This window comes from Homalodisca vitripennis, chromosome 4, assembly GCF_021130785.1.
Source record: "Homalodisca vitripennis isolate AUS2020 chromosome 4, UT_GWSS_2.1, whole genome shotgun sequence".
In the NCBI taxonomy this organism is placed as follows: domain Eukaryota; kingdom Metazoa; phylum Arthropoda; class Insecta; order Hemiptera; family Cicadellidae; genus Homalodisca; species Homalodisca vitripennis.
The window spans coordinates 135,889,537-135,904,566 of NC_060210.1; the positions used below are offsets into that span (position 1 = coordinate 135,889,537).

At 32.0% G+C, this 15,030-nt stretch overlaps 1 protein-coding gene across 6 annotated transcripts in view; it reads left to right on the top strand.

Moving 5' to 3' along the window:
* The window catches only part of LOC124360241 (rab GTPase-activating protein 1-like), an 84,030-nt gene that overhangs the window by 49,647 nt on the left and 19,353 nt on the right, over positions 1–15,030 (top strand). For all 6 annotated transcript variants that reach the window (XM_046813680.1, XM_046813682.1, XM_046813677.1 and 3 more), the window contains 7 exons: positions 100–286; positions 457–536; positions 1,971–2,132; positions 3,818–4,006; positions 4,131–4,256; positions 4,422–4,607; positions 7,594–7,768. In XM_046813680.1, the coding sequence (XP_046669636.1) occupies positions 100–286; positions 457–536; positions 1,971–2,132; positions 3,818–4,006; positions 4,131–4,256; positions 4,422–4,607; positions 7,594–7,768 (1,105 nt within the window). The remainder of the gene's footprint in view (positions 1–99; positions 287–456; positions 537–1,970; positions 2,133–3,817; positions 4,007–4,130; positions 4,257–4,421; positions 4,608–7,593; positions 7,769–15,030) is intronic.

Below are 15,030 nucleotides of genomic sequence, written 5' to 3' on the forward strand. Positions count from 1 at the left end.
TGGTTTTGAAATTCTTTACCAGTTCAATTAGTGATTCATTGAATACTGTATTGAGCATTAACTATCTTATTTTGTGCTCTTGGTTTCTTACATTTGCAGGTGTTGAGTCCAGATATCAATGAGAGCACATATGAAGTAATCAGTATTGAACCATCAGAACCTTCTCCCGACTTGGACCACAGAAACCGTCTAAACTTAACTCTTAACAATCTGGCCAGTTTCATTCAATCTCCCAGTGTTAATTCTATTGACACTCTCACACCAAAAGAGGAGGAGTATTGTTCAGGTAACTAACCAGACCAACAATAATTTATGTTTGTAGTGTTTTCTTTTCAAATGTGTTTAAGAGATTTAGATAAGGCAATTTCATTTTATCCGTATGTATGTACATTGCTTATTTACATCCAATATATGAAATTCAATTTTACAAATATTTTCTTGTGTATGGTTAAATAGATGGTGATGAGCCTATCCTCAGTGGAACAGGAGAGGTGAGCAAAGACTGCACTGAAGTTGAGTTGGAGTACTGGGCAGAGGTGAGTATCAAGTTATGATTAGGGGAAATTTGCATTTGATGTTACTTTTTCTACAATATTAACAAGGAAATTACTGCTCGCTTCCAATTTTAGATGTAGGTTGTATAAATAAGTAAATATTTGGATACTAGTATAAGGTCAGTTTCTAATTATCTGTGATTAGATCGACTGGTTGATAACTATTGATGTACTAAATATACAGAGTACCCTTTTAACCTTTCCAGCGTTATTGACGCGGATCCGCGGAGGGCCACTACAAGCTCAAAACGTTATTGCCGTGGATCCGCGTTTTTGCATTCTTTATTTTCTTACTGCTATGTTAGTTGAATATTTTGCTGCTAGATGGTTCTAGTAGTCATGCGACATACAGACGGGTTGCCCTGCCTCGAATTCTGTTAAAAATGGGAGTGGCAGTTGCTTCTAATTGGCCAAACACTGTCTAGCGGGCGTGGCCCCGCGCCTTTCACAAAGTCATTGACGGGAGCTCCCGTCAAGGCATCTAGCCAGTTGTTAGTGAGAAGCGTCCGGTACACGCATATGTATTTCGGTTATCGCTAATTTTCTGTTGTCTTATTCTTTTTAAGGTAAATTATTCATATTAAATACAACAGTTTCCAGTATTTATTTAGTCTTTTTTACCATTATTCGTGTGAATGGCGAATCCAGACGATTCGGAATTTGAAGATTTGGTAATTCTGAGCAATTACTTGGTCAACCCCTAACTTTGTAATATTTTACTACGGTCAAAAGGATGTTATCACAAAGCAAGAAACATAATCAAGCCCTGCAAGGCTGTCCTACAGGTTGCCGAGCGATAAGAAGGTTCAAAGTCTACGCGATAACAGTGGCTTGCGGGAGACGCGCGGAATGTCAGTTGTGACAGCCCGCCACCAAATAAACACTCTTTGTCTACTTTTGTATTTTTCTAATTTCATTGGATTGTAATATAGTATACGTTATCTATAAAACTGTGTTTCATTCCCATACTTACTGAATAAATTATAAAAATATTAGTGACAACTACACTGCTATTCTACGATATTCTCAAAAGTTAAAAATTATCCTAGGTAATCTAAAAAAGGCTAAACAAATTTTATTTACCGTTAAATAACTCTATTTTGACATACAGAAACGAAAATAAATTTAACTTTACACATTGGAAATTTAAAAAAAATTGTAACTTTATCAAAGATCAGGTCTAATTTTTCATGACGCTTAAAGGGTTAATAACTGGAATAATAATACTCTGTTATTGTTCACCCAGAACACAACAATGTCTTAATTTAGGTCTTCCTGATCAATTGAAGTGGATGACAAACTTGGCCAAAGTGTCTACTGGCTTATATTTCTACTTTGCTTGATATCTAAAAATGTGCTTTGCACTTAGAAAACTTTAATTCTGTTGTTACGTATGAGTAATTGTTAATGATTCAGGTTCTGGCGGCCTGGACTACGCCGGGGCAAAGGCCTCGCCAGCTCTCAGCCCTGGTACGCAAAGGTATACCGGAGGCTCTGAGAGGGGAGGTGTGGCAGCGGCTGGCCCAGTGTAGTGGGGATGACAACGTCATGGACCTGTACAGGATACTCATCACTAAGGTGACAACACCACTATAAAGTCAAAGATCTTTGCATGTGATCTATAATATTTTAGCTTTTCTCTGGTTTTTAACGTCCTCTCAGTTTAATTAATGCTATGTGCTTCTGGTGCTACTGGGTTGAAATAAATTAGCCATATAAACACTTATTTGCATTTTTCATATTTTAACCATTTTATTTGAAAAAAAAAACTGTTACACATCATACATTGTTGCAATGCTTAACCATTCGACACGTAGTTTCAGCACAAGAATTTTCATAGTTTGGTCTTATCATGGTTTTAGTGGTTTTCAACTCTTACAAGCTATTATACAGCTCTTACACTATAAAATAACATACAGTTTTTTGTTTTGTTTTTATGTATAGGCAAGAAAAGAAATGCAAAATGGGTGTTTTCAGTTTAGTACACTTTTATTTACACTGATCCCGTTAACTTCCACCCAAGCCAACGTCCGTTTATTTAATGTTGGCCAACCATCACAAACCAGTGACCTTCATATAAGTGTACAACAGGCAGCAAAAATCCCTAACATCAGGTGTAGGAATTGAACCCACAACTGCAAGGCCAAGTCCCGCATCCAGGAGTAGCGCCTTAGACCACGCAGCCATCCTGACTTGACGATTTGGATGTCCAAACAGCTCACTTATACTTTTTCTATATCACAAAGTATATACTCAAGTTTGTGTAATCCATTTACAGCGGAAAGCAGAGGTCGTACTGGGTAAGTCTAAATTGGTTTAAGGGTTAAATAATTTTCCATGCTGTAATGTTATTATATAGAAACTAATTTTGTATGTTCTGCAGGAGAACAGTTATTTGCATTTTTAATTTGAATAAATATTTATTCAAACAAAACTGTTGCATTTTTTTATATGTATATTTTTAAAGTTTAATTTTTAAATTCTGTATGGGGTGGTAGTATTATTATAGTGATACTCTTACAAGGTTAAAGTAAATCAAATAATAATTTTCGTTTTCATATAACAGTGAATCTGTTACATCTTATACATACTAAAATTAGAATTCTTTGCTAACCTTAATTTGTAGTAGGACTTTAATGTACTCTTTTTTATGAAGTCTGTGTTACTTTTCCTGATGGTGCACTATAAACAGTTGTATTGCGGAAAGGAATGGCATAGTGATATTGAAGTGATGTACAAAATGTTCGATGTATTAAATCTAGATAGTTGTAAAATACAGAAAATAATTTAGTGTACATGGACCAATATTACTGAATATATTAATTAATAAGAAGTTACAAAACAACTGGATGATGAGACCACAAAGCAGCGAGCAGTGGTAAAACACGTCAAAGCAATTCAAGGTGATAGGATTTTAGTGCCTGGTCCCCTTATTAGGTTATTTGAAGCAAATGGTAAGGAGAGGGTAATCAGAAATTGGTCTATTGTTTCACAAACTAAATTATTTTCATCGTCAAAAAATGGAAATGTTATAAAAATATTCAAATCTTGTAACATTAAAAAGTAAGTAAGAATACCTGTAACTCACTCAATTCATGCTTTAAGGATTTTTAGTTCCTTCTTCAACTGGCCACTTTGTCATTCCTGCAGCCGTTTATGTTAATTCAAAATTGATCTATCATGTAATTATTATTTAAAAGATATTTTTGGTCCCAGCTGAATGTTGAAGTCAGTTTATTATGCATTGCTTATTCACTTAATAGGAATGTAGCTGTGAAAACGTGATCAAACGAGATATCAATCGTACGTATCCAGCCCATGAATTTTTCAAGAAGGCAGGTGGAGTGGGACAGGATTCTCTGCTTCGAATTTCCAAGGCATATGCAGTGTACGACACTGAAGTCAGTTACTGCCAGGGCCTTAGCTTTCTGGCAGCTTCCTTGCTACTTCATGTAAGTTGATATCTTCTTAGGTTATTTTAACATAAACAGCATTATTTTTAAAATGAAATGTTCATTGTTATTATTTATATTTTTATGTACATATTTAGCAAAATCTGCTTCAATTTGTTCTCAGATGCCAGAGGAACAAGCATTCTGTGTATTACTAAAGTTGATGTATGACTACGGTCTTCGAGATCTCTACAAAGATGGTTTTGAGTGTCTTTACTTGAGACTGTACCAACTAAACAGACTGATGGAGGTGAGTAAACTATTTATTCCTGACCCACTCTGAGTCTCACTCTTGTTTATAAATGACCTGTTAATTATATATCAAGTTCATCTTGTGTGCTCTAACTTTGTAACTTCAATAACTATATTTTTTTGACCAAATTTGAACAAAAACATGTTTTGCTTGTGTTTACAGGAGCAAGTGCCAACACTATTACAGCATTTCTCAGACAAGGGAGTGGAGACTCACATGTTCGCCTCTCAATGGTTTCTGACTCTCTTCACAGCCCGCTTCCCTCTATACTTTGTATATCTCATCCTTGATGTGTTTCTGCTTCAAGGAACTGAAACTTTGTTTCAAGTTGCTCTAGCTCTACTCATTGTAAGTAACTTGAATTATGTACCTATACGTATGATTTTCAAATATGCTAATACAATAATTAATAAACAATAAATTTGAAACGTAACACGTTCACACTTTAAGTTGAGTACCCTACCAGATTCCATCAAACTTACTCTATATTGCAGAACCTATAATTTTACTGATTAAATTGGGAATTGAAGTGGGGAGAGATATTTATAATTATTAAAGTAAAGACTATTATTACAGACAAGTGGGTGGCTCATCCTTTTCATTAATTATTTTGCTAACACAGTTATTTCTTGTATCACCTGTGACTCAGAATTGCGCAGTTGTTTCCCTTATTCATGCCAACTTCAGTTGTTGTCATTGTGTGCCAAGTTATCAGCTTCCAAAGTACAGGGTAGATCTTTAAATTTGTCATGTTTTGGGGCTTTATTCAATAATTTAATACTGGTCTAATTTAATACAAATGGTATGCTGCATGAGTGACTCATGACAGTTAAAAAAACACTGTAATTTTTTTCCCTTTCACTCCCTCCTTTTATGCCTTATTCTGCCCGTCCTCATGGGCCACTGGCCTGTGCGAGGATCTTATCAAACAGAATAAGGAGGAGAGTCAATACAGTACAAGGTCGATGGTACTGATAAAAAGTGCAACAGTCACAGACAGGATTTGAACCTGCGCTATCTCTAACTCAGACTCAAAGTCCAACGTCTTAGACCGCTCTGCCATCAGCACTCCCAGTATCGGCCACATGAATCACTGTGTACAGCTCTGTATACTTAATAAAACACAATCTGGTAGTTGCACTAATTTAACTTTGGGCTCAGACAGAAACAATACTCAAAATCAAAAGAATACTATAATTTAAACTATCAGACGGGAAAGTCCACCATCTTCTTGAATCACTGTTGGGTCACGTTGCAATTTCAGAAGGATCACCACATTTATCAAAGCAGAGTATGTGTGTTAATAATTGATATAATATGCAAATAAATACTGTTACATTGGAATATTAAGGAACTCAACAAAATGTAATGAAAGAATTACAAATGAATTGAGTCTTTAGGTATCAAGAGTCATCGCACAGACAGGCAGACTGCTCTTTGACTTTTTGACCCTAAAATTCATAAAGTTCTTCCTTGGACCAAGAGGGAGTCTCAAGATCAGAGTTTCAAGTCTCTAGGATCTTTAACATTATTACATTGTATTTGTAAGAAATTACCATTACAAAATTAGTACTAATTCTGCATAATCAATAAATATTCCTGTCAGAGAGTTGTTACAACACAGAAATGTTGTATCCGAGGCACTAAGTCAATATAATATTCTTAATAATTAGATAATTAACACTTTGTACCCTGAGCCCGAGTATAGGTCGGGCCGCGTCGGCAGCGCCTGCTACCAGCGCCCGAGTATAGCTCGGGTCGTGTTATTTAATTGTATTATTTAGCTCAGTCATCTTATGTTTGGATTCAAACATTTTGATTGTGTTCATTGGTTGTCTAAGTTCGTATTTGTTGGTTTTGAGATCCCTGGGTCACGTTTTAGTAATGAAATACGTATATTTATCGTTGTACTACAAGCGAGTCTAGACAGCTGATCGTAGGCGCAGCGGCTGATCGTCGGTACTGTCAGTTTGCTTTGTAGTGTTTCACGTTGTGTGTTGTTGTGAGTCTTAGTGATGTCTTACTAAGTTTTCTACAAATCTTGCCGACAAATACTGAAGCAAATGTTATTATAATGTATTATAAATGTGAATTTAACTGTTTGTAAATAATCAGAACTTTAGTTTCTTACTGAATGAAGTAAAGGCAAATGCAAGCAATGTGAGGTTATCCGTGTGTTTAGTTTTGTATTTACACTCGCTTTGTTCTTTCTTCTCGACTTTCCGTTGATTTTCTTTTATATTATTTACTTATTATTTTCAAGTTTAAATAATATGAGTGATGAAATCAAAAGTGATGCAATTCGCGATCTTTTGTTTGAATGCGAGTCGGAAAGTGACAATGATTTTGATACACACCTGGGACCAAATATTGATTTTATGAACGATCTAAACGAAAATTTGCGAGATCCTGTATTTGATTCAGACCATTGTGCTTTAAAAATTACCACTCTTAAGGCGAATTACCTGAACTAACAAGCTATGTAGCAAAAACGGTTTTTGTATTTTTTACATAACATTCAATATTATGTAATAATTTTATTTTGAAAATAAACTTTATATTTGTATACATTTGAAAAAAGTATGTATCTCTATCTTTAAAAAGATATATAGTATGAGTTTATAACATAATTACTGTAATAACACAGAATTTTTTTAAAGCATCATAAAACCCCCAGGGAGCCACGCCGAAACATGTATTAAGGGCCCAGGGTACAAAGTGTTAACTATGTAGGAGCACAATAAACTATTTAATGCTCTGCTTTTGCTTCATCATAGAAAACATATGTTTTCATTGTAAACCAAATAGTAATAAGATGTCTACATAATAGTTGTATATTTTTATTAATTGTGACTATAGTATCTTAAATCTATTGTCTTGTGTTATATGGTGATGTACGTTCTTGCTAGTCATAACATCGTGTTTGATTAGTTTTTAATACCATATTAGTAAACAAAGTATTTAGAACGTTACTGCACATATCTCACATGGAGAAAGTATTCCTGAATTATGTTTTCTACTTGGTCATGTAAGTTTTTTCTGCATTTATAGTCTTATAGATGCATTTTGTTTCTGATTCTGTACAGTAAAGTATCTACCACAGTCAACATATAAAACTATTGTACAAAAACTGTCTAGCTATAATACACGATGTTAACACCTTCACTGTGGCTCTATGCTAAATGAGACCATGTAGCATTAATCTGATTCTTCACCATTAACTATTTATTGCAGTCTACGTGTTAATCTATTGTCTTTTCTGGGTTAAATTATAAAAGCTGTTTAACTGATAAAAAGAGCACAATCTAAAATGTCCATGTTTATTACTTTTCAGATGTATAAAAAGGACTTAATGCAACTAGATTTTGAAAGCATTTTGAAATATTTTCGGGTAACATTGCCAAAGAGGTGTCTCAACGAGGACACAGCCAGACAACTGATGAAAATGGCTTGCAACATAAAGATCAAGAGACTGAAAAAGTACGAGCAAGAGTTTTTGGAGCTAAAAGGTAAGAGACCCATATTGTCGTCAAACAACTATTTTCAAAATTATTTCACTAATTTATTAAAATCTCTTAGTTTTATATATAAAAGATTTATTTTTCTCTAACCCTTACTTAGATTATTTGAAGTCAAGCTATACAATATTTTTAGATATGACTGTCTTTGGGGTCGCCCTACAGTTTGTCCCCTCACATACATAAAGATGTGAGAGATTGGAAAAACATATTTTCAAAAAATACATAACTTTTCCAAGCCATCTCTGAAAAAGAGCAATAAGGTATCACAAATATATGTGATAAAATGGAGGCATTTCTATTACATAATCAATAATTTCAAGTAGAAAATTTAACAGAAATAAATAGACTTTGCCCATAACTGAAATAGCAATAAAAAATAATAAAACATATTGTTTAGATTTAATCAAATGAAAGCCAAAAAGTAATACCTCTGACTAAAAAGGAAGAAAACACGGATTACAACTAACTAAACTAAAGCAACTAAAATTGTATTTCTCATAACCGATTAATTTGTGTTTTCCTAACAAAAGTCAGCAAAATGAGTTAGAAAATTTTCTCTTGGTATCAATGGTATCAACTGCATAATGTGATTGGAAAGGCAGAGGATATTCATTAGGAAATGACTTGCTAGTTTAAAAGTAACTTTTCACAAATTGTCTTCCAAACTGATTTTGAAGGAAAGGAGTTTCTGTTCTTAAAAAACTTTCATATATTGGAACAAATCACCTAAAAATGATTTTTCACTTTGAAGTTTCAAGTCCAAGATAAGAGTAACAAGATCTACAGAAAATGCAAGCTTCCAAAGCCAAGTCATCTGAACGCTCTTTTTTTAGCATGAGAAATAATTTCTCAATGATTATTAAATCTCTCAATTATTAAATCTCAAAAAGGCTTGTTTACATGGATTGAACTTTTAGCTGTGGCCAATATTTAAGAAAAATATATTTTAATATTATATTAACATATATTATAAGAAATACTATTAGAAAAACGATTTAAAAGATAAGTGCTATCTAACGGTTAACTACTAAGCCTAGATTGCGGGAATCTCTCACTCACAGTACTATAATTCACCATCAATTCACTACTAATGGAAATTATATTTTGCTGACTGGCCACAGGCCTGTTGAAACCCTCTTAGCCACATACCATACTTATCCCGCAGGGCATAGTTTGAGACTATTGATCTAGAAGTAACGTAAATATATATTGGTGCAAAATATATACTATTTGTCTCAGTAGTTTCTATTGTAATTATATAAAAACCTGATGGGAATTTTTTTAAGTAATGTGAATTTCTGTGGAATGCTTCGTAACAATTTTTAGTTGTTAATATTACAGTTTTTGTAATTAATGATGTGAAGCCCAGAAGTGACAAACCATTGCCTATTCTTTTGAAACCCTTATGTGAAAATTTCTTGTATGATGTTTGAATAATTACTTGACTATTATGATTATCTTGTGGTTAGCCATGGCAAAGATGAGAAATTATAAACATTATCAGTGAATGACTCCAAATTTTAACTGGCTATTTTTAGGGCAGACTATTTTAAAATATATATTTAAGTTTTTAACAAACTTTTTATTATCAAGATAATACATTTAAGACTTTTTACTGTTCAACACAAAATTTGAAAGCTTTCATGATAAGGCCTAGTTTTTCAATTCTATCCTGGGGTAGTTCCTCTCTCATAATTTATTATTCATTCTTCTTTGAAAATTGTAAGTCTTAATTCATTGTTAAGTACAAAATTCTTGTCGGTCTTAATTCTTAATATTTACCATTAAATGTTAATGCGTTGTGAATTATTTTTTGTCTGTGATTTTTTTTAATATATTGTCAAAAACTAGCTCATTATTGATATACAATTCTTTTTTAAATTTCTTACAAAAACTGCTCTGTATAAGTATAAAATAGGTTTATTTAAAACCCCTGGAAATCAAATGGATTCCCATTCCATTTAAATAGATTTCTAACTCTTATAAAACTGCTTAATCAAGTAATATATAAGTATTTTTTAATGAATTTTGACTCAAGTAATTTGTAGAATCAGATAGTAACAGGTCTCTCAGTTTGCATTATCTGTTGATCTTTCACCTGACAAAACAGTAAACATAAACAGTGGTTAATGTTTATAGTCAAATTATTGCTTAGAGATAAGTCAGGGTTAAAACGTAAGTGATAAGAAGAAAGCACAAACACTGTCTGCTAGTCTGCTAGTTTTCTTTTACTAACAGAGCCTTCATGCAGAAAACAGACAGCACACTTGTCCACAGCAAATTATTTTGTTAATAAGTCACCATTCTAATACCAAGTGATAACATCACTATTATTAAAGTTTTATTCAACCTTTGTTTGGAATTATACATGGCATACTGTATATTTTTATGTCTTAAAAGATAAATTAGCAAGCTAATTAAAGAAAACAACAACATTAAAACAGTTTCATATGTTTGTGAGAGAAATGGACAATCTCAATTGTCATTTATTAAAACATATGTTTTAACCATGCAAAGGAAGTAAACCTCTGCCTAATTGTACAGTATGAATGGATCTACAGTACTCTGAAGAGCTTTATAAGACCATTTGGTTTTTCAAGATAAGTGCTTAGAAATATAAAACCTCTCTTCAAATCACCTTTAAAATACATTTTTTGAGCTATCACTAAGAAAAACAAAATTTGGACACTTTGAAGATAAATTTTTTAAACTCTCGCTTCATTGTATATCTAGAACATGAGGAAATACACCATTCAAAATTCAAGCCCTGTAGGCTTTGTTATTTTTTAAATATGACCAGACAGTGAAAAAGTAAGTCCTTAAGTTTACTTAATTACGTTATTTGGCCTTATCCTGTGATATAGGTATAGACGTATTACAATGATTTTATAATTGTAAATGTGTTTTCAATCATTTTTGGTCGTAAAATTCCACACTATATTTTGTGTTACAATGTTTACTACAAACTGCTGTTTTGCAGAGATTCTTGGTTGAAGTAACAAATATGAATTATTCATTAATGTTAATTATTTTACTTGGTTTTGTAAAAACTAGCAAGTATTACAATATGGGATAGTACATTTCGTTATGGTAAAATATATTTGTAATGTTTTGCTCATTTTAATGTGTGTATTTACTATCAATGTTAGAAATCAGTTCAAATCACAAAGCCATTATAAAGTGATAGGTCAGACTTAGAATGTAACAAACAACAACAGTGGTCAGCTGACAGCAGGTGTAGGGAGACCAGTGTTAGTGGGGTGTGACTGCTAACTGTCATTAGTTGAGAACCACCAGCCGGTCACACATGGATACATACACCTGTCTTTGTTGTCAGGGCTACTGTGAGTGTACCACCTACTATTGTTAGCATCAATGTTCTGTCCAAGCATTTCTAACTTTATTAAAGATATAATAGTTTATATTTTGTTCCTTGGTCATTAGTGTTTCATTTCGTCTATAAAAATAAATGCATCTGTGTAATGAGTGAACTACTCATAAACTTAACTTCACAAAATTAACAGCTGACAATACTTTTCTTAAATAAAAATTAACTCTACAACTGGCAGTCGCCTGATTATCAGTCGATATTAATGTTTCTGTAATGACAGTCGCCTGAAAATCAGTCGATTTGACTCGTGCCCGTTTGACATCTGTTATAATCAATACACAAACTAAACTGCAATGATTCATATACCACTGGAATCAGAAATAGTTGCTGATTTGATTGATGTATTTTGTTTTGTTTTGTATGCCATCATTTAAGTATGACATATTGAAAACGAGAGTTGTTTGTAAACAGTCGGCCATTGTTGTTGTATTGTTACCCAGTCGCGTTATTCTTGTCCATCTAAAACGTAAGTTTATTACATGAAATAAGTGTTTTTATGTAATAAGTGTGTTTATTTATGCGTATAAATTCTCGTAGATTGTGTTTTATCAGTTTATTTTGTGATTTTATGAAGAAATATATGTGAAAATATATATTAGTGAGCTTTTGTATTCTAGGCTATGTGCAGTGTTGTGATAGTTTTAGTTAGCTTTAGGATAGTTTTCATATGCGATGATCATGATATAAAGCTTCTTTATTTATTTTTATAGGCTTACTTTTAATGTATTTTATGAATTTTTTGAGTAATAATTAAGGTTTTGATGAATTTTATAACACATTCGTATCCATAGCAACGAATTTAGCCGTATTGTACTTTCTTCAGTTTAGAGTATGTCATAATTGTTTTAATAAAAAAAAATGTAGTAAACTATACATTTTCTAAAACTATAAAAAAATTTCAACATTTTGGGTATTTTGGAAATATTTTTTTTCACACAATATGTCTTTTATAGATGCACCCCCACCACTTTTACATACCTTTTTTTATTTTTTGAAAACAAACTTAGTAAAAAAGTGATAAATTTCTTATATATTGGGGTTTTTATTTTCATAAATAAAAAGTAAATTTTCTTGTGAAAACAATGATATATAATACATATAGGTTTATAATCAAATTATATTTAAAAAAAATAAAAAACCGATACTACTGCAAAACACCTCAAAATGGCCTGCCACTTGAGGATATTTCAACTGCCAGCTCGAGGGTTAAAGATGATTTTAAATTAAAGAAACATTTCTACATGTGCATTTCTACCGTTTTATTCTACTCCTGGACAAATTAAAATATTTACTTATTCTGTAAAATTATATTTTGTTTATTAATTTGTACGTATTTATTTACTTGTTTATTTCGTCTTATTATATCATACATTCATAATTGGACTGTTGTCAGATATAAAATATAATCACTAATATGTGTAACAACACCATTTGAGTTATTACACTTAAAACTAATATATCACTTTCTACATAAACTTCTATTGAATACATTTTTTTTATTTTAACCAGCCATTAAACTGGCCATAATACTCTGTCTGATAATATTATTAAGATAGGTAGATAGTTGAAATTTTGATCATCTGTATAGATATTATTAAAATAACTTGCCATTTAATTATAATCAAAGATTTAAATATTTTGGTGGCATTATTTGATGGACTAGCAAAATCTTTAGGGTAGCTGAAATGAAAGTTTTGGTTGAAATTTGGTTAATTTATCGTTTTAACTAAAATATCACTTAAGGGGAGTCAGCTGTCCCTATCCTTACAATGTTAAATTGACTGTATTTGATGTACCTTTTAGAAATAAGTACAAATACCATAATTCTAATTTTTGTTTTAAATTAAAACCTACTCCTTTCTCTATATTTTAGAGGAATATTTTAATTTATATGGATGGTTTACTGTGTAAGTTAATATTGGTATTTTTATGATTTTTTTAAATTGACTTTTTAATCTTATGTAAATTAGTTTTTTAATTAAGAGAAGAATGAGCTAAACAAAATTTTGAAAAATCATTCAGATATCTCATGTGGTTCCTGAGAAAAGGTTCATTAAAGCTTAAAAATGTTAACTTCCGGAAAACGCAAAAAACACGTAGGGCAGAAATACTAGGTTCACAATTAGGTATGCTGGGCCTACGACTAACTTCACAAGGAGAGTTGTTTATACTGTCCTCCACTTCTTCTAGTCTAACTACACGACATTTTGGTGTACCAATAAACACCATTTTACGCTTCTTGAATACTTAACAGACTGCTCTAGGCATTTTTGAACTAAAAGAACTGTAAAAATAATTCAATGCTTGTTGGTAAGCAAATCACAATATGAAATGCAACAGACACACTTCAGTGAACAAATGTCAAATGAAAACAGCTGGGAATATTACAGGCAAAGGCAACCAAATGATAAATCAAGTAACTATAGCAACTAAGAATACAACTGTACTATAACAAGTGATACTGCTGGGAGTTGAGTGAACATGCGAAACTTGTTGAGCAAGCGCAACTTCAAAAATTTATAACTAAAAAAGTAATGGTCATAAATGAATGAAGTTTTCAGTAAAATACACATTAATAATTCAGGAATATTAAAAAAAAATAATCTGGAAAATGATTTTTTTTTTTAATTTTTAGTCACCTGACACCCCTTAAGTTTTAGTCAATTTTTTATTAGTCAAAATATGGCATTGTATTTTCAGATAAACAGGAGGCTAAAGTTACATATGGTCACATCAAAGATTGGCTGATTTTCAGCTGTATGTTATGAAACACACTTGTTTAGCAAAATTAAGAAAATAGAGTAGTTTCCTTGTTTTAGGATTTTTCCTGTCAAGTTACTTATTGTGTTAAACCTCTGATGATACATTTTTGCTCACTAAATCTCTTAATTCATCTTAAGTTGTCAAAATCTCTTTACGTCAGTTTGACCTGTGTGTGGTTGTAAGAAATATAGCATGGTTTATGTGAACATTGTGTTTCCAAAAGTAATATGTTGTTGATTTTGTCTCATTCTTTACATTGAAATACTTAGACCCTAATACTAAAAGACAAATGTTATACATTGACTAATTTTTATAAACTTTTTTATCTATGTTGATCTTGGAATATTTTGGTTGGTTGTGTGTTACATCTTGTACAAATCTTCAATACATGAACATTACTGTATAATAGGGTGGGCTGAAAAAACTAAATTTTCGAGTATCGAGTTCTAATAGGGCTCAAAAGTTGCGTATTCTTGAGCTGATTAAGAGAAAAATAATTAAAAAAATATTATTTACAATCTTTAGTTCGCGCAACGAGCTTAAAGTTTTGTAAAAGTGTACTTTTTTGCTATTTTCAAACAAATATTTTTTAACCGTCTTATGATAATTTTTTTTTATTGTACTACCGTATATATATTACGTTTATAAGTCCATAACGGCAATAAAAATATTTAGATACTTTAAACAAACATATAAGGTTCTCAAGAAATATCGTAATTATTAGAAAATTGTACAAAAATAACAATTTTTCTTCAAAGAGTAAAACATCACAGATTTGCAGCTCTTCGCCCATTTCACCAATGTTTTGGTGGAATGACCCAGAACTCACCACGGGGAGGTGGCTGCAACTCGAGTTCTACCCACACCCTACCCAACCATCTAACCAAATAGGGTGTGTTTGAAATGTATTTTACATTATTTTCATGTTCTACGCTTCCCTAAGTTTACATACCTTAGAATGACGTCGAAGGTTTAAACTCTGATTAATGTTCAAATTTTGGCATGACAGACCTTGATAACAATGTGGTTCTGATAAATCCGTCTCTGATATCTTGACCACACACTTTGTCCGACTACCAGAGATTTGTCAGCTGAA